Source organism: Dama dama, chromosome 31, assembly GCF_033118175.1.
Source record: "Dama dama isolate Ldn47 chromosome 31, ASM3311817v1, whole genome shotgun sequence".
Taxonomy (NCBI): Eukaryota; Metazoa; Chordata; class Mammalia; order Artiodactyla; family Cervidae; genus Dama; species Dama dama.
Genome location: NC_083711.1, coordinates 9,373,005 through 9,390,924, shown reverse-complemented (window position 1 = coordinate 9,390,924; position 17,920 = coordinate 9,373,005). Strand labels below are relative to the sequence as shown.

At 39.6% G+C, this 17,920-nt stretch overlaps 1 protein-coding gene across 9 annotated transcripts in view; it reads right to left on the bottom strand.

The window, feature by feature from the left end:
* Positions 1 to 3,567: 3,567 nt before the first annotated feature.
* SYNJ1 (synaptojanin 1) overlaps positions 3,568 to 17,920 on the bottom strand; it is an 88,037-nt gene continuing 73,684 nt past the window's right edge. For 8 of the 9 annotated variants that reach the window (XM_061133965.1, XM_061133957.1, XM_061133963.1 and 5 more), the window contains 5 exons: positions 17,047 to 17,085; positions 16,836 to 16,906; positions 13,859 to 13,967; positions 13,367 to 13,584; positions 3,568 to 6,512 (listed from right to left, as the gene is read on the bottom strand). In XM_061133965.1, the coding sequence (XP_060989948.1) occupies positions 5,712 to 6,512; positions 13,367 to 13,584; positions 13,859 to 13,967; positions 16,836 to 16,906; positions 17,047 to 17,085 (1,238 nt within the window). In that variant the 3' untranslated portion in view covers positions 3,568 to 5,711. The remainder of the gene's footprint in view (positions 6,513 to 13,366; positions 13,585 to 13,858; positions 13,968 to 16,835; positions 16,907 to 17,046; positions 17,086 to 17,920) is intronic. The other variant, XM_061133959.1, reaches the window with a different exon arrangement.

Sequence of the window (17,920 nt, the reverse complement as noted above, 5' to 3'; positions counted from 1 at the left end):
CAGCCTCCTCTGTCCATGGGATTCTCCAGAAAAGAACACTGGAGTGGGTTGCCATTTCCTTCTCCAAGGGATCTTCCCATCTCAGGGATTGAACTTGGGTCTCTTGACTTGGCAGGCAGATTCTTTACCACTGGGCCACCATGGAAGCCCATTAACTACATTGTCACAGGTCGAACACTTGCACCATCTTTAATCTTTGTCAGCACTGCTATTTGCCTTTGTATTCTTACATTGCATTCCTTTCTGTGTTTTCTTAAGGTCCTTTTCTTCTCACACAGGTTGTGTCATACAAATTTTGTGTGTAGCTTTTCCTCATTGTAGTTTAAGTGATCATAAATCATGCTAAAGCCTATTGTATTGTCACCCAAGTGGGTTCTGAATTTGAAGACAAATAAGACAGCTGTGTGTTCCTATGTACTTTGGTTTATTATCTCTAAATATTTTAGGTACTGTTTCCTTTCTAGGGTATAGGGCATCTTATGAGCATTTGTATCTGCTGAAGCAATCCATTAGTAGTGATAAACACTCTGGTACAGATAATTAATGGGGTATTCATGTTGACTGCTAGATATCAGGTAACCAGAGGGCAAAAGAAAGTTTTTACTGTGCTGAAAAAAAATTGTTTTAATACCATTAACACACATATGTGGGACTTCCCCCATGGCTCAGGAGGTAAAGAATCCGGCTGCAATGCAGGAGATCCGGGAGATGTGGATTCGATCCTGGGTCAGGAAGATTCCCCTGGAGAAAGGAATGACAACCCATTCCAGTACTCTTGCCTGCAAAATCCCATGGCCTGGTGGGCTACAGTCCATAGGTCACAGAGAGTCGTAAACAACCGAGGGACTGAGCATACATACGTAACATGCATATGTATCCCTAACAAACACAGAACATTGTTTGGTATGTTTTAAGTTTCATATAACTAATGTCACTGTATTATTTTGTACCTTGCTTTATGGCTCCATAATGAAATGTACTAAAACTTCATTCACTTATTCTCACTGCTACATAGTATTGCACCAGAAATATATCACTCCACTCCCTTCTTGACGGTTAGTTTCTCTGTAGTTTTCACCATTACCAATGATGTGCATTCCTACTCCACTTGTCCTAGAATTTCTCTCCAGGTCAAATTTGTTGTGATAGAATATATGAACCTTACTGGACATTATTTGTATTTTTAAATTAGTCAATCATTTTTTGGCTGTGCTGGGTCTTTGTTGTGACTCGAAGCCTTCTCTGGTTGTGGTGCACTGACTTATGCTGGCGGCCTCTCTTGTCACACAGCATGGGCTCTGACGCTCAGGCTCAGCAGTTGGGGTGCGTGGGCTTAGTTGCTCGGCAACATGTGGAATCTTCCCAGACCAGGGATCGAATCCATGTCTCCCTGCATTGACAGGTGGATTCTTAACCACTGGACCATCAGGGAAGTCCTACTGGGTGTTATTTAATTGTTCTAGAATTGATGTGCCAATTTGCCCTCTCACCAACAATGTATGAGTTCCCATTTTTCTACGTCTGATATCTTGATGTGGTCAGACTTTTTTCCTAACATTAATAAAGTGGCATTTTGCTTTATACATGAGTTTGGTTTTCCTGTGTCAATCACTCATGCTGGTAATTGTGGACCTGCAGGGCTTAGGGTCTTGCTATAAATCATGTGGAGAGGCTGAAAGATAAGCTATGGACAGAGAAATATATTTACAAAAGCACATATTCAACAGAGGTGGAGTCTCTAGAATATATAAAGAGCCTTCAAAACATGATAGTTAAAAAACAATCTATTTAGAAAATGGGTAAAAGACACATATTTCACCAAAAAAAAGGCATCAGATGGCAAGCACATGAAAACATGTTCACCATCATTAGCTCTTAGGGTAAAGACAAAGCCACGAAGAAATTCAGGCAAAGATATGAAAAACTGGGTCACTCGTAAGTTGCTGATGGGAATGTAAAATTGTTTGGTCATTCTAGAAGAAAATTTGGCAGCTTTTTAAAAATCCAAGAATGCAACCATGCTATGACCCAGCATGCACCTCTGGTCATTTATCCCAGAGAAATGAAAACTTACGTTCGCATAAAAACCTGAGACAAGTGTTCAGAGCAGCTTCATTTATAACAGTCCCAAACTGGGAACACCCCCAAATGTCCTTCAGTGGATGAATAAATGGTTAAACCAATTGTGGTACATCCATACCATGGAATACTATATAACAATAAAAAGGAAAAAACTATTTTACACATAATCCAGATGAATCTCCAGAGAACTGTACTGAGTTAAAAAAGTCAATCCCAAAAGGTTACACACACGATTCCACTTACGTAACATTCTTGAAGTGGCAAAATTATAGTGAATATGGAGAACAGAATCTATTATGGAGAATAGATCAGTGGTTGCCAGAAGTTAAGGACATAGGAGAAGGGCATGGGATGGGAGAGAAGTGTGGAAAAGGCAACATGCAGGATCTTCAGGGAGATGGGATCATCTTTTCTATCAGTGTTAAAGTCCTGGCTGGGTATTGCACTATAGTTTTGCGAAATGTTACCACTGGGTAAAGGATAGCTGGAATCTTTCTGTATTATTTCTTACAACGGCATGTTGTTGTTTAGTTGCTATGTTGTGTGGGGCTCTTTGTGACCCCATGCACTGTGGCCCGCCAGGCCCCTCTGTCCAGGGGATTTCCCAGGCAAGGATACTGGAGTGGGTAGCCATTTCCTTCTCCAGGGGATCTTTCCAACCAGGGATCAAACCTGTTATCTCCTGCATTGGCAAGTGGGTTCTTTACTGTCTGAGCTACCACAGAAGCCCATACAAATCTACAGTTACCTTAAAATAAAAAGTTTTTACAAAGCCTATTATTCTCTATCTGTAACTTCTTAATCAGAGACTAATGAACATAATTGAATTATTTAAGAATCAAGGTTATTGCTTTAAATAGCAATCTGAAAAAAGGCAATACTCACAGGAACACCAGCCTCAGTCTCTTACTTTTAAGGTGGTCTCTTCTTTTGTCTGGCTATCCGTTAGCCTGTTTCTCCTCTGCTCCCCTCACCCGCCCCCACCATGCCCCAGCTGTTTCTCTTGCTGTGGGTCAGATCATCATTCATGCGTCCGTGTTATTTTCAAGCCAGCAAGATTTTGAATGAGGGCCTCTCTTACAGAATAAGCACATGACTTCTTAATGATGATTAGTAATTTGAGAATAGCTTCCTACTTTCAGCAGAAGTATCACATAGAGACAGAGGATGAGATGGTTGGATGGCATCACTGACTCAATGGACATGAGTTTGAGCAAGCTCTAGGAGACGGTGAAGGACAGGGAAGCCTGGCGTGCTGCAATGCATAGGGTCACCAAGAGTTGGACATGACTGAGCGAATGAACAACAATCACACAGAGAAATAAAATGGATGAGAATAACATCTTGAATTAAAATACCTGATTTGGAAAAAAAAAAACAAACCTGATTTGACAGTAAGAATTAATCCTCAAACATTGCCAAACTCATCTATTTAAAGTTAAAGGAAAATAGCTGAGAAAAATTCTTCCCTTTTGAGCAAAGCAGTCAGGATGGTAAAGACAGGTATATTTATTTCATATGACAGCACATTTCACAGGATATGTTCAGTGATTATATGCCACTGACTTTAATACTGTACTCCTATAAAGTATATAATTATAAATACTGTGTGCCACATAAGCAATAAAATTCTTACATATAAACAGCAATCTACTATAGAGAACAAAGAATTCACAGAGATCCTTAGTGTCTAGTTTCTGCTCTGCTTTTAACAGAACTGGTCAATATTTTAATAATATGCAGAATAATGGCTAGTTATTTGCAGCATACCTTTAACTGTCTGTCATAACTTTGTGCACTTTTTCAGCAACTTGCCAAGTATCAACAGAATTTCCTGATAAAGGCTGAGCTGCTGCTTGATATGTATATTTTAGACAGTAGTTTCTATTCAATGGGAAACATTGCTTACAGAACTGCAGTCGCACTAAAGTTTATAATGAGTTATTTTCCTAACGGAGAGCAAATACTGTATACACTAATCACACAGATGTTAAAGCCACAGTTTCAACAAGTTAATTCACATTTTGAAGCACACTGCTTATAGTAATACTGCTGTTCAAAATATACTACTGCTGAAATGATTAGAACCCCCCAAAAAGCACAATATAAAACTCACGAGAGTTATTTCTAACAGCAAGTCCTGGCTGTTAATAGAGAGAGAATTACTTTTATAAATATAGTATTCTGATAACATTTGAGCATTTAGAAAAGTGCTTTTTCCTAATAGATTTGCTTTATGTGGTTAAGTGCGACGCAGCTTGCTGTGCTTTTCTACATCTTATGTATTCTTAGCCGTTAACTCCATTTTCTGATATTCCCCCAATGCACATGTTAAAGGTTAAATGTGGACAACGGAATTCAGGTGACATTTACAACTGTTTGTATAAAAGGAATGCTAATGTAATGGGTAAAGGTGGTTTCAAACTGACAGCAAAACAACTATTGCTCCAGGAATTTTCTGATTAGGATTCCTCAATGATATCAAAATACTACATTCTGTAGAAATTATGAACATCTTCATAAAATTAATCAAAAGCAGGATCAGCTGCATACTGGCAGTGCAGGAGACAAAATCCACAGCTAATCTGAGGCGTAGCCTCTAAGAACGTAAAGCAGCATCACAGATGGGGAGAGAACACATGGCAGATCCCAGTTCAGCGCCCCCTGGGGTGGGCGCTGCCCGGCTCACCAGCTTGAGAAGTGAGGAGGGCCATGGGGCCTTGGACACCTTCGTGCACCTTTAGCTCTCATTTACTTCTCACTGAACTTGGTGGCATGTGCCTTCCTGACATCTGTGGCCAGCGTGCTTTTTTGAAAGGGAAGGAGGGTCGGTCCACACAATATGCTGCTTCTGGCTGCAAGAAGCTCCTCCCCCAGAAAAGCAGGCAGAGGTGTGGGAGCAGAGTGACAAGGGGGTGTGTGGTAAGTGTGTCCAGAAGGGGTGGCAATGGGGGCAAATTCTGGTTCCGTCGTGAGATTACTCTAGTTTTGGAAAGAAAGATAATGGAAATATACAAATTTCATTTTCAGCCATCCATTTGATTATATGGAAAAGAGAACTCTGTTACAACTTTTAGGTAAAAATTTGGTCTGACTTATACCCTAGAATTTAAGTGATGCATTTTACTAGTATGTAAGTGTATACATTTGTGTGTTTGTGTGTGTATACACTTTTTTTTTAAAGCAATGTCTCTCTAAATTCTGTTTCAGTGTACCTTTGACGGCTCTTTGGTAAATACTTATAAATACCAATTGTTAACAAGTAGCAAAGGGCTGGCAGCAATGTCGGCTAGAAGTTGTTTGGGCTTTTTGAGATGCTTTAAAGGAGACTGATGAAGAATGTCTGAATGAGGACTTTTCTAAAGTAGCTTCGAGCACTTTTTATGGCTTCTACTCTCTCTTATTTATCCAAACAGAAACACACCAAAATTCCAGTTAATAATGAGAAAAATTTTTCCTTATTTCTGATATACACATATTCCAACTCTGTACACATTAAATAGTGGTATTTCATGACAACATCAGTGCACTTAACAATTACTTATTGCACATCATGAATAACGAATGCCCAAATCTTTTGGCTCTACCCTGCCAAAACTAAAGGGACAACTGCTCTCTACTGTGTGACTTTATCTTTCTGTCAAGTCTAGTGTGGGTGATGCCTTAGAGGCCAGGGCTGTGAAAGGGTCTATGGGAGGGGTGGTGCCAGGTGGGAGCAGAGGGACAGGCGGTGGGGGTGGTCTTCTTGCTGGCAACACACAGAAAGACACATTGGTACTTCTACCCCAGTCATCACCAAGCATCACCTTGGAGCCAGGAGATGAGCTTGGCTGCTTACCCAGGAAAACATCTGGACGAGTGGACCCTGACTTCCCTGTCACACCAAAGTCCTCTTCCTCCTCGAAGGTTACCCATCCTTTGGGGTTGCTGACTGTTAGTGCAGGCGGGCCCTGCGGATCAAAACTGTCCTTAAACCCATCCAGGGAGGATGAAGGCTTGCTACTGTTCTGACCCAGAGGCCTCAGAGAAGAGAATGGACTCTGAGCAACAGGCTCTTCTTTGGAGAACCATGAAGTGGCCTCTGATTCTTGAGACTCAGCTCGAAATAGGTTTCCGGGAACGGCAGTCCTATCAGTGAAAGGATTTGTGCTGCTTAAGCTTGGGATGAATGGATTTGGGGAACATCGCGTGTTTTCCTGGGATTTACTCCGGGCTGGAATTGGAGGCATTGTCGGCATGCAGCTTACAGAACTCAGAGTGTTCGTGTTACTTGGGGTTGCAGAAGGCAACGGCGTCAACCCCCTTGGGTTTGGGGTGTGAACAGACGGCTGAGCCTTTGATACAGCAAGCAGGTTCAATGACAAGTCTTCAAATGGGTCACTCTTTAATGGCGAGTCCAGTCTGACGGCGGAGACTCCGTTTGTTTTCACCTGGGAAAGAGAGAGCCCACTGAATAATGAGAACAAACAAAAAGCAATAGTTACTTTGAGGGTCCCCTCTGCTTTCTGTCTCAATTCTTCTTCATTCTGAGGGGTCACGTATACAAACTCAGAAAATAAAAAAAGGAGCTTTGTGTAGTCTACTACTCTGGAGGTTACACAACTACCATGAAATATTCTTTAAAAAAAAAAACAACCCCTGCTAATTAAGTTCTTTTATAAATACAGCTTATTTTATCCATGCAAGTATTGATATGTAAAATGGAGAACTGCACTGAATTAGCAGATAAGTTTGATTCATGCCCAGTTATATCAGATAATCAAATGAACTTAAAAAACTCACATTCAAAGTTTATGCTAAATTGCTATGGATAAGCTTCCAACACCCATCTGTGATGATGATGTGGTTTCAATGTTTTTTGAAATATATTTTCATTGAGAGTTAATGTTACTATGGAAATTCAACTTTATGGATAAAGATTAATTTTATTAGTATATCTATATTCATAAGCTGAAGACAATGCATCGTTTCCTTTTCCACTGTAGAATAAAATTTTCAAAGCATTCTTTGCCTTTTAATGTCAGCTCTCCTCTGTAGAATAAATTCTGAATAATGTGAAAATTTTTTAATTGACCTTCCTCATCTTGTAAAAATATTCCAAAATAGATAGGTTTATTAATAACTAACCACAATGATTCTTTAACACTGGATGGGGTGGGGGGGGGGGCGGAATCCCGTTTCTATCTAGGATAGTAATTCTGAAACCAAAATAAAGCTATGTGTGGCAGAGCGGGCTGTGAATGGTAACTGCAGCAGGAGTGGTCAGATTCACTTCACAGTCATGAAAAGCCTGCCCTGTGTGCCCAGTTCACAGAGAAGTCGGCTGGAGTAGAGCCCGGCCATGGTACTGGGCACAGGCTACTTTCCTAAGGGAAGCAGAACTGAAGCCTGGCTGTTTGAGAAAAGTAGCTAGCTTATCGGGAACTCTATTTTAATTAAAAAAACAAAAACAAAAAAACACTATATATAATTACTAAAACCAGGTGGCAAACTTGGATATTTATGCCAAATTAAAGGTAAGAAAAGCACAGGAGAGAGAGAATTTTATTCAGTTAAAGACTTGCAATGTACAAAATGGAGCATGATCCAAAATGAATTTAAGTCATTGTTACAGCAAGTAATTGAACATAAGATATGTTGAAAAAGAGCCGCAGTCTCAAAACATTGTTTTGCTGTTCTTGTTTTAGTCGCTAAGTCGTATCTGACTCTCAGACCCCACGAAAATGACTACAGACTATAGCCCATTAGGCTCCTCTGTCCATGGGATTTACCAGGTAAGAAAACAGGAGTGGGTTGCCATTCCCTTCTCCAGGGAATCTTCCGGACTCAGGGATCAAACCTGTGTCTTCTTCTTTAGCAGACAGATTCTTTATCACTGAGCCGCCTGGGAAACTCCAATAAGACGTAATTGTGTCTTAGTGAACAGTAACTTGGCGCTTAAGAATAGGGAAGGCTAATTCCCGTCTGATCCAGTGTGCTTTTACTGCCAGGGCCTGGGTTTAACCCCTGGTCAGGGAACAGAGACCCCACAAGCCACATGGAGTGGCGAAAAAAAAAAAAAAAAAGGAATAAGGACGGCTGCTCATTTGCAGAAGGAAATGGTGTGGATAACTTCTTAGGTGAATCACTCTCTAGGATCTATTTTATTCAACTAATCTAGAGTATACTTTAAGTAAACAAGTTTTATTTTTCTTCAAACTTAATATGACAATAAATTTGTACAAAATTAAAGAGCAGACATGCATGGATTCTAAACTGTATTCTAAGTGTATTACAGTACTTAAGAGACAAATTTACTATAGACACTGTAAAATTACAATTAGCTATACATTACCAATAATGACTGGGTTATTTACGATTCATATGACAAAACAGAAGTACTTGAGTGGGTCTGGGCCCCAATTCTCCCATAGTAGGCAAAGAGTCCATGACACAGACATTATAGGTAGGAAGTTTATGCTTTGTACAGCTTAGAATAATAGGCCTTTGTCAAATAAATGTTGCACATTTAAATATCTTTATTTTCATGTATTAACAAATTTTTCTTTCAAAATAAGTTAAAGGTAATTTAATAGAAACATGATCGTTTTGCCCAATGAGATTTGAAATTATGAGAGCCACATCATCATTCATTACATTAGAATGAATTTCTATATATCTAAGCAGTATTTATGATGACTTGACATTAATGATGATGGTATTTTTACAGAGAAGGGTGTTGGAAAGGCCCTTAAATAATCCTGCTATAATGTTAACTTTCATCTTTGTAAATCATCAATTCTTCCTTAACAAAAAAAATCATGCTACTATTTTTTTTTAATTTCCCAAAAGAAATCTAAGAAAAAAATTGAATTTTGTACTTACATAATTATGCCATTGTTAAAACCAAGAACCAATTTGGTTTTGCCAAATACACTTTCATATATCTAAAGCTTACCTTCTTAAAGTTATACTTTTTAGTCTTGTTAATTTTTGTAAAAAAAAGCAAAATAAATGGGAAAGCATTAGCAAGAATAACTAAAATGGTTCCTAAGAATTCAAAATACTAAGAAAAAAAGCAGGTTTTATGGTATGATAACAGAATTTATTAATGTGGACAGGTGGTTTTTTGACATGGGTGAAAATTTAGATGTATGAAGCAAAAGATTCATACATCTAATGTGCTAAGACAGATGAGAAGCACATATAAGATTGAGAAATAATCCGATACCTGTTACCCTGATGGTTGCTCCTGCTTTGAGAAACGAAACACAGACATCAAGGGAAAAGGGAAAGAGTTAGGAGGACAATCTGAGACCAACCAGCAACCCTAACAAGTCAGTCTTCAAAACACTTTCAGTTTTATATTATGTACAAAATCCAAGAGCAGTGAGATCTGCACGTCACAGTATAACGTCAAGAGACAATAAAATGTATTGCTGTAATAGGGCTCAGGACTTAATTTTGTCTGAGGTTGGTTACTAACTAGTTCAAAGTAGTCATTCTAAAAATAATATTCCAAATACATTATTGGGGCACTGAAGTATTTTCAGCAGGCCATGGATGAAACGTTTGTGTCTCCCCAGATTTGTATGCTGAACCCCAACCTCCTTTATGTGATGGTATTTGGAGACGTGGCCTCTGGGAGGTGACTGGGGTTAGATGAGGTCATGAGAGTGGGCCCTCTTGATGGAACTAGCACCCTTTGGAGGAGACACACCAGAGAGCTTGCTCTTTCTTCCCTTGTGCAAGCACCAAGGAAAGGCCATGTGGACACAGGAGAAGAGGCCCTAGCAGAACCCAACCATGCTGGCATCCTGATCTCAGGCTTCTAGCCTCCAGAACTTGAGAAGACAAATTTCTACTGCCTGAGTCACCCAGTTCATGGTATTTTGTTACGGCAGCCCAAAAAGGTTAGGACACAGCCTTAAGACAGTCTATGGGTTTATCATGATTAGAGAAATTGTACAAAATGGCACCACTTTGCGGAAAAGTGAAAACTGGTTATTTATTTTAACATGAGTTAGGGTCCAGGCTTGTTCTATTACTCTATCACTCAAATTTTCTGAAGGGTGATACTAAAGATGAAATCACAATCTATAATATAGTAGCAGTATTTTAAAAAATTACAGTATTCTTAAGAAAGTTTGAATAAATCTTCCCCAATATTTAAAGCTTACCTTATTTTAAAATACCAAAACTCACTTAGACAGTTTAGAGAGACACCATTCTAAAATAAATTATTTTATAAATAATGCATTTGTTATATATTATATAAAATGTGTTACTACAAAACATGAGACTCCTGAATTTAACCTTTCTTGATAATCCTGATACATTAGTTTTGGAAGAGTTGGATAAAAACTGGGAATGGGTTTATACTAAGATGCAAGGGGGTGATATTAAATTGATCCAGAAAGCTGAGGTTTTTTTTTTTCTTTTTTGGCTGTGCTGTGCAGCATGCAGGATCTTAGTTCCCTGACCAGGGATCAAACCCGTGCCCTCTGCATAGTAAGCATGGGGTCCTAACCACTGGACTGCCAGGGAAGTCCTGAGATTTTCTACTTGGTCTCTTCTCTCACTGTCAGCTACAACTTCAATGATATAGCTGTGATGCTATTACTTTACTTCCCATTGGATTCCTGACTTCTGGTTTTCAGCTGATAATCAGATGACTAAGACATTGAAAGTCAGATAAGTGGGGCATTTGTACATTTTCTAAAGGATATATAACATATAATCATTTGAATTAGAAGAATCTTTTCTATTCAGAATTATAGAATCAAAGAACTTAAACAGTAATAACAAGTAAAGCTGGGTCATGGGTGTTTCTATGTTTTAAATACCTTGTATATTTTTGGCAGAAGTAATAAAGATGTGTAAAAATTACTAAGTGTTAAATTCTAAGACTATTTCATATTACTACCAAAATATTAAAATGTGAGTTATTTTACTAACTTACCCTTTTCAAGTTATAGCCACTATAGAAGAATTTTTAAAACTTTAGATGTTTATTATTTTTTGAATAGGCATTATTTTTATGGTTCAAAATTAAAAAGGCACAAAAGGTAAAATGCCTCCCTCTCTTTCTGACTGTAAGCTCCCAGGAGGAAACTAAGCTCTTTGTGATCTTTCACAAAGGCAGTCTACACATAAGCAAGACCTCCACTCCCCAGAAAAGTGGGTCTGTGTATATAATGTGTAGAGAGATTTGATATCAATGACTGAGGCAAAAAAAAAGGCTTAAAACAAACACCTTTCACAGTTTTAATGACCAGAATATAAGAGTCAAGAATACACACACACAAAGCAGAGGCTTGCTGTGGTTTGTCACCAAGTCATCATACCAATTCCAGCGACAATCAGAAAGCAACACATGGGGAAATGGCCTAGGAAGATGGCGCACGGCAGCCATGGGATACTCCTCCTAGGCTATTTGTGTCATAAGGTGACTTTCTGCTGAGAACGGCAATCTCCCTTGACAGTGCGTTCCTTCTGAAGTTGTTCAGAGTACCACACCTACTTTCAATACTGAAAACATCTTACACAATTTTAGGAATTAGGGTTCAACTTTACTGTGAAAATCATGATCACTTTCTGTCCTAAAACTGTACTAATACAAAGCTCTAAGATGACTTCTTTGAAAGCTTCTTGCCCCCCAATTACACTAAAAATAAATAAATAAATAATAAATATAATACTACACCTTACAAGAAAATGAAGAGAAAAAAATCATCATGCACTAAAAGTAGGTTGGCACAGAGAAAATAATGAACGTTTATTGTTTGAAGGACTTCTATATAATTACTATATATCTTCAGCACTGTCAACTACAGAATACTTTTTGGTGTTAATTAGCTTAAGAGAACATTATTCTCAATTATATATCTGTCTTAGCTTTTTAAAAAATGTGACCAATAGTCGAATAAGTAAGTGCTAATTGCTAACAATATTCATATTGCTTCAAGATTCGTATTTACTTTATAATCTGTTTTTCACTGTGAAGAAGCACAGAAACTGCTAACTTCTGCCAACTAGCTGGACATACTCACATATCTGTAAAAATAAATGCAAACTATTATTATAAACATGCTTAAGGGACATCACCAGTGTAATAGTTCTGTATTTTAGACTATTCCAAAATAAAAGCAGACTTAAACTTCACTTCTTTGGCCTTGATGGAATTTTCAAGTTAAAACTTTCTGATAAAATTCAATGTGAGGCTAGACAACAGAAATAAGAAGATAAACCTTATACTAAAGATAAACCTTATTTTAATGATTTTACTGAGATGTATATAATAAAAACTAAGTAAAACAGCCTCCACGTAAAACAATTCAACTTGCATGAATATTCTTGTGTTGAAACAACTTTGTGTATACACACCAGAAGGCTTTCCAATGTGAGATCACTCTGGGATAACAGAAGTCACTGTGACCCTGTGATTTCCACCCACCAAGGCAATGGCACTATTTTCTATGCGATACTCATGAGAACATGGTTTTTACTTTGGTGAATAAGCCTGCTGCTGCATGCCTGAAACATCTAAATGGATCCAGTAGTGTCTGAAACTGTTAGAGATCCCCAAGGAAGCCCAGTGCCGGCTCCATCACAGAAAAGAGCTAACTGCAGCATCAGGAGAAACAGGATTATTGGAAATTTACTGCCAATGGCCAGGGACTGACCTGACTGCCTTTCTGTCCAGGAGGTAAAGGCCAAAACTAATCTAATAGCTGTGAACAAAAAGAAACTAAATTATTACTGTCCATTCTAATTAAGTATCCAAAGTAAATTATACACAGAAAAACAAAAAAAAAAAATTACCTACACTTTAAACAAGGTAAAACAGCCTGGGAGCTATTTGGAAGTTTTAGGGAAAACAGCCTTTAGGGAAAGAGCTCTAATCTAGGGTCACTCTCTGAGAACCCTTGATTCAGACAACAGGTTGGACAAACAAACAAAAAACCCAAACCCTGAAATAGCCAAATGTGCGTTTGTCGTGTGACGAGTCTGAGGTGTCAAACAACATTCACTGGTTGAAGTCATATCTAAACATGTTATTACCAGCAAATGACAAAATTTTTTAAAAAGTCAAATCCTTAAGGTGTTTTTTCTAAAGCTAATAATTAAAATAAGTATGTTCAAAGACTACAGCAAGGGCATCAAATATGTCTCAGTAAAAAAAAAAAAAAAAGGAAAAACAGAACAAAAGTGGAAAAACAGAACAAAAGTAAGCAAAAGCACGCACACCGCGCCCCCCCCCCCGCCCGCCGCCACGATCTTTGTCCCCGCTGCAAAGACTTACCTGCGGCTGTGCTGGAGGTTCAGAAGGCAAGCTGTGGGACGACCTGCTCCGAGGGGGCGGCTGTGGGGGCGTTTCCAGGCTGGGCTGCGGGGCAGCCTGGGTCAGAGGTGCGGCCACCGGGATGAGAGGCTCCTGCATCTTCTGAAGAGGTGGCGGCAGAGAAGGCGGCACAGGAGGGGCGGCCTGAGGCTTCAGGGGTTCAGGAAGAAGAGCTGGCCCTAAAGAAAGTCATTTCCAGATGTTAGGTGTTCTCTGGAAAACTGAGTTTATCCTTCCTTTTGGGAAATGGTAGGAGATTCCAGTCCCTGTCCCGGCCCCCAGTAGCCTCCTTTATTATGGCATACAGAAAGACAGGAAAAAAAAAAAAGAGAGAGAGAGAGAGAAAGAAGGCTATCTCAATTTGAGTAAGTTGTATAAATTGAGAGACTGCAGAAAGAAAAAAGAAAAGAAGTGGAAGTGAGGGATACACTGTCGTTTCGACTACGGGTCTACCTTTCTGTACTTCTGAGGGTTTGCTTTGGCTTTCAGGAGTCAGTCTCCCAGCAGATGCCCGTGCGTGGCTCTGGGGGGCGCTGATGACTCCAGCACGGGGCGGAATAATCTAAAGACGGGGAAAGAAAACCATTGAGACATTTACCTTATCTGCAATGGATAAGATCTGGTGAAAATATTTCGTTTGTGCATCTAGGATCATTTCCTCAGCCTCTGGTCATTCTCATGGCTCTATTTATTGCCATATAATCGTAAGTTTCGTTTTTTTTATTACGGATTAACTTTTATCGGTGCATAGTTACTTCACAATGCTGTGCTGGTCTCTACTGCTCAGCAACATGCATCAGGCGCACACACACATACCCTCCCTTCTGGGTTCCCCCCTCAGGCCACCACAGTGCGGTAAGCAGAACTCTTGGTGCTGTGTACAGCAGTTTCTCATCAATTATCTACTTTATACATACTATCAATAGTATATATATATGTGTGTGTGTGTGTATACACACACACACATATATGTGTCAAACCAAATCTCCCAATTCCTCCCCTGCCCCTTGGTATCCACATATTTGTTCTCTATGTCTGTGTCTCTATTACCGGTTTGCAAATAAGATCATCTATAGTATTTATCTACATTCCACATATATGGGTAATACACAATATTGTTTCTCTCTGTCTGACTTACTTAACTCTGTATGATACTTTCTAGGTCCATCCATGTCTCTATAAATGACCCAGTTTTGCTCCTTAAGCTTCAAAAATCTGTTATTTTTCACTGTTTACTATGTGCCAGGCACTGTATTAACTAAGCATTTGGGTATGCATTTACAGTTCAATGTCCAAATGGCCCTAGGGGTAAGGTATTATTTCATCATCTCTAACTTAAATGAAAATGAAGAAATGTGTACAACTGTCCCAAAGCCCCAGAGTTAGAAAATACAGCCAGGAGCCGAACTCAGGGCCCGTGTTCTTTATCCTGTATCATACTGCCTTAATGGGACGATGTTACAGGTCATGAGGAGATGGAGCGGGACATACACTGTGGAACTAAGAGGCTTACCAAAAACTACACTGAGGCTGTTTTTCTTTATTAAACACAGAGGTTAAAAACTCTGGAATGGCTAACTCAATGTGCTGAAATATATACACTGGAAGATACACTGGGGAAATAATGTCCTTTTCTATCTTCACATGTTTGCTGAAGGCTTTAAGCACTCAGTACCTTTTTCTTATTTTTTTATAAATTGGAGGCTAATTGCTTTACAGTATTTGTTGGCCTCTGCCATACATCAATATGAATCAGTCACATGGAGGTATATGTCCCCTCCCTCCTGAACCCCACTCCCGTCTCCCACCCCCTCCCAGGCTTTAGTCTAAGCTGTCACGCAGCACAGGGCTGAGCTCCCCGATGCCCACCTGCTACCTGTGTTACATACGGTAACAGATACGTTTCCATACTACTCTCTGTTAGTCCCACCCTCTCCTGCGCCCGCTGTGTCCACAAGTCTGCTCTCTCTGTCTGCGTCTCCGCTGCTGCCCTGCAAGCAGGTTCATCAGTACCATCTTTCTAGATTCCATGCATAAGCAAAAGTTACGAATGTAATCGCACAAAATCCTGACTTTCCTTCCCTATTCTTACAATTGTCAGTAAGCAAAGTACTTTGTGGGAAGTGGTAAAGTTGGTGAATAACAATTTCCCCTTTTTTAAAAAAACAAAAACAGGGGAGTAGATAATGGCTATTTTAGGTATATTCCACAGACACTTTACTTTGGAGCATATTATATATCGAAAAAGGCCTTCAGGTTGGCTACGAGACAAAAAACAAAATATCTCTATCTTAGAAATCTTATGAGAATTTCTTAGACTCTTGAAGTAGTTTCATTAGCAGAAGTTTCTTCATTTCCAGGTATAGTCACAGTTCCCAGGATTCAGCTGGTGGCATCCCAATAACCCCAGGCTCCACCAGACTGACACTGGCTTCTCTCTTTTTTTTTTTTTTCTTTGAATTGTTCTATCCCAGAGAAATTTTCATGTGAGTGAATAATAGAATAATTCTGTGTATAACAAAACAGATAAACACGCAGAAAACCACAGACTTACAATGCAGGGTGAAACCCTGCAATGCCATCTGCTCTCCTGCAGTTAAACCTTTAGAACTGGTATTAGCTGACAGACTATCATCAAAGGGCTTCCTGAAATCTAATTTTAAAATCCTTCAGGACTTCCCTGGTGGTCCAGCGGTTAAGACTTGTGCTTCCACTGCAGGGGGTGCGGGTTCAATCCCTGTTTGGGGAACTAAGATCCCGCATGCCTCGAAGTGCGGCAAAAATAAATAAATAAGGAAATAAAAGTAAAATAAAACCTTTCTGATTGAAGAATGACTTTACCTCATTAATTACTCAGATAATGTCATAAAAAGTTGCCCTACTACATCACTTCCCCATATATTTCAAGGTTCTAAGATATTTACTTAGTGACTGTAATCACCTAACTGTACCACTTTTATTCAAATAATGAAGGCTGCTTTTACTTCTGAAGAGGATATCAGAATACCGTTCGAGGTGAAGGTGGGGCTGCCCTGGTGGCTCAGTGGTACAGAATCTGCCTCTCAATGCAGGAGAAGCAGGTTTAATCCCTGGGTTGGGGAGATCCCCTGGAGAAGGAAATGGCAACCCACTCCAGTAATCTTACCAGGGAAATTTCAGACATAGAAGCCTGATGGGCTACAGTCCATGGGATTGCAAAGAGTCGGACACAACTCAGCGAGTACACACATACACACACACAACTCAGAGAGTAAAACACACAGACACGAAGGTACCTTGAAGAGCATCAAGTCTAATTCCCCCAGTTTAGAATTGAGGAAATTGGAGTCATTTAATGGGCCCATGATTTCTTCAGGGTAACACATATGATTAGTAGCAAGCTGGGACCCAGGACCTAGACCTCCTGGCTCACAATCGAGGCTCTGCCTACCGGTCTGGCTGCACTGTGTCCGGCAAGTCCCGGGCCTGGCAGTCCGGCTTGAGGTGGAGGCTGGCTGCGTCCTGGAACAAAGGCATTGCACCATGTAGCTCAGGTGTTGGTTTGTTTTTTAAAAGAAAGAAACAAGAAACCATGTACTTATATCCACACAGTCTACTCATGGTCCAGTTTTAAGGTTAAGTAGCTGAATTCGAATGTTTACCTAGATTATCTCTCCGTGTTGTTCCAGGGCTTTTGGGTGCTTTGAAGCAGGAAGGAAAAAAAATTAGCCATAAGTAAACAATCAAGCCATATTGTAGACTACTAGCTAGCTGTTCTGTTTCATTACCAGCAGAAATGGGGGCACAAGGTGGAAAAAGAAAAACAAACTATTCTGTTTTAGAAATGCTGGAGGGTGTTATCAGCCCTTTAGAAAACACCCCCAAAAGAGAAAAATTTAGACTACCGAGAGTGACATTTATGGGACAAGTTGGCAGTTGGTCTGATACCTCATTTGGAAGGTAACTTTCCCAACAGAGCTCTTTCCTGTGAACCCTGAAAACACACGATCAGTTTGGGGGAACGATCACAAGATGTGGCCCCACTGTTTCCCAGAGCTTGGTGAACTCACGGTTCCAGGACCAACAGACCTGCACGTTCCGAGTCACATAAGACACCAAACTGTTTTAGGGCTTCATGCTGTAGATGTCAGTACGGATAAGGACTCTCACAATGAGATCTTTTGGATTTCTACAGAAAAACCCTATCATTAAGGTAGAAGGCAGGCACTACTTATTACAATATCTGCCTTATACAAGACAGCGTTGAAATACTGCTCAAACTCATTCGAAATGTAGGAAAAGACTGAAATGAAATAAACTACTTTTGGGACCAAAAGGAGTAGGAGACACTATTAAGGTCACCATCTCAGATTTCTTCTTTTTGAAAGGAAATTCAAGTGTAATTGTTACATGAAACCCATCAGACTTTTAATAACTGTAATCTTAATGAATGGCTTCCAGTTTTAATAGCCTTTTAAGCAAATTTACTCAGCATATTTATGTTATCTGAAGTTAATTAAAAAAAATACTATATCT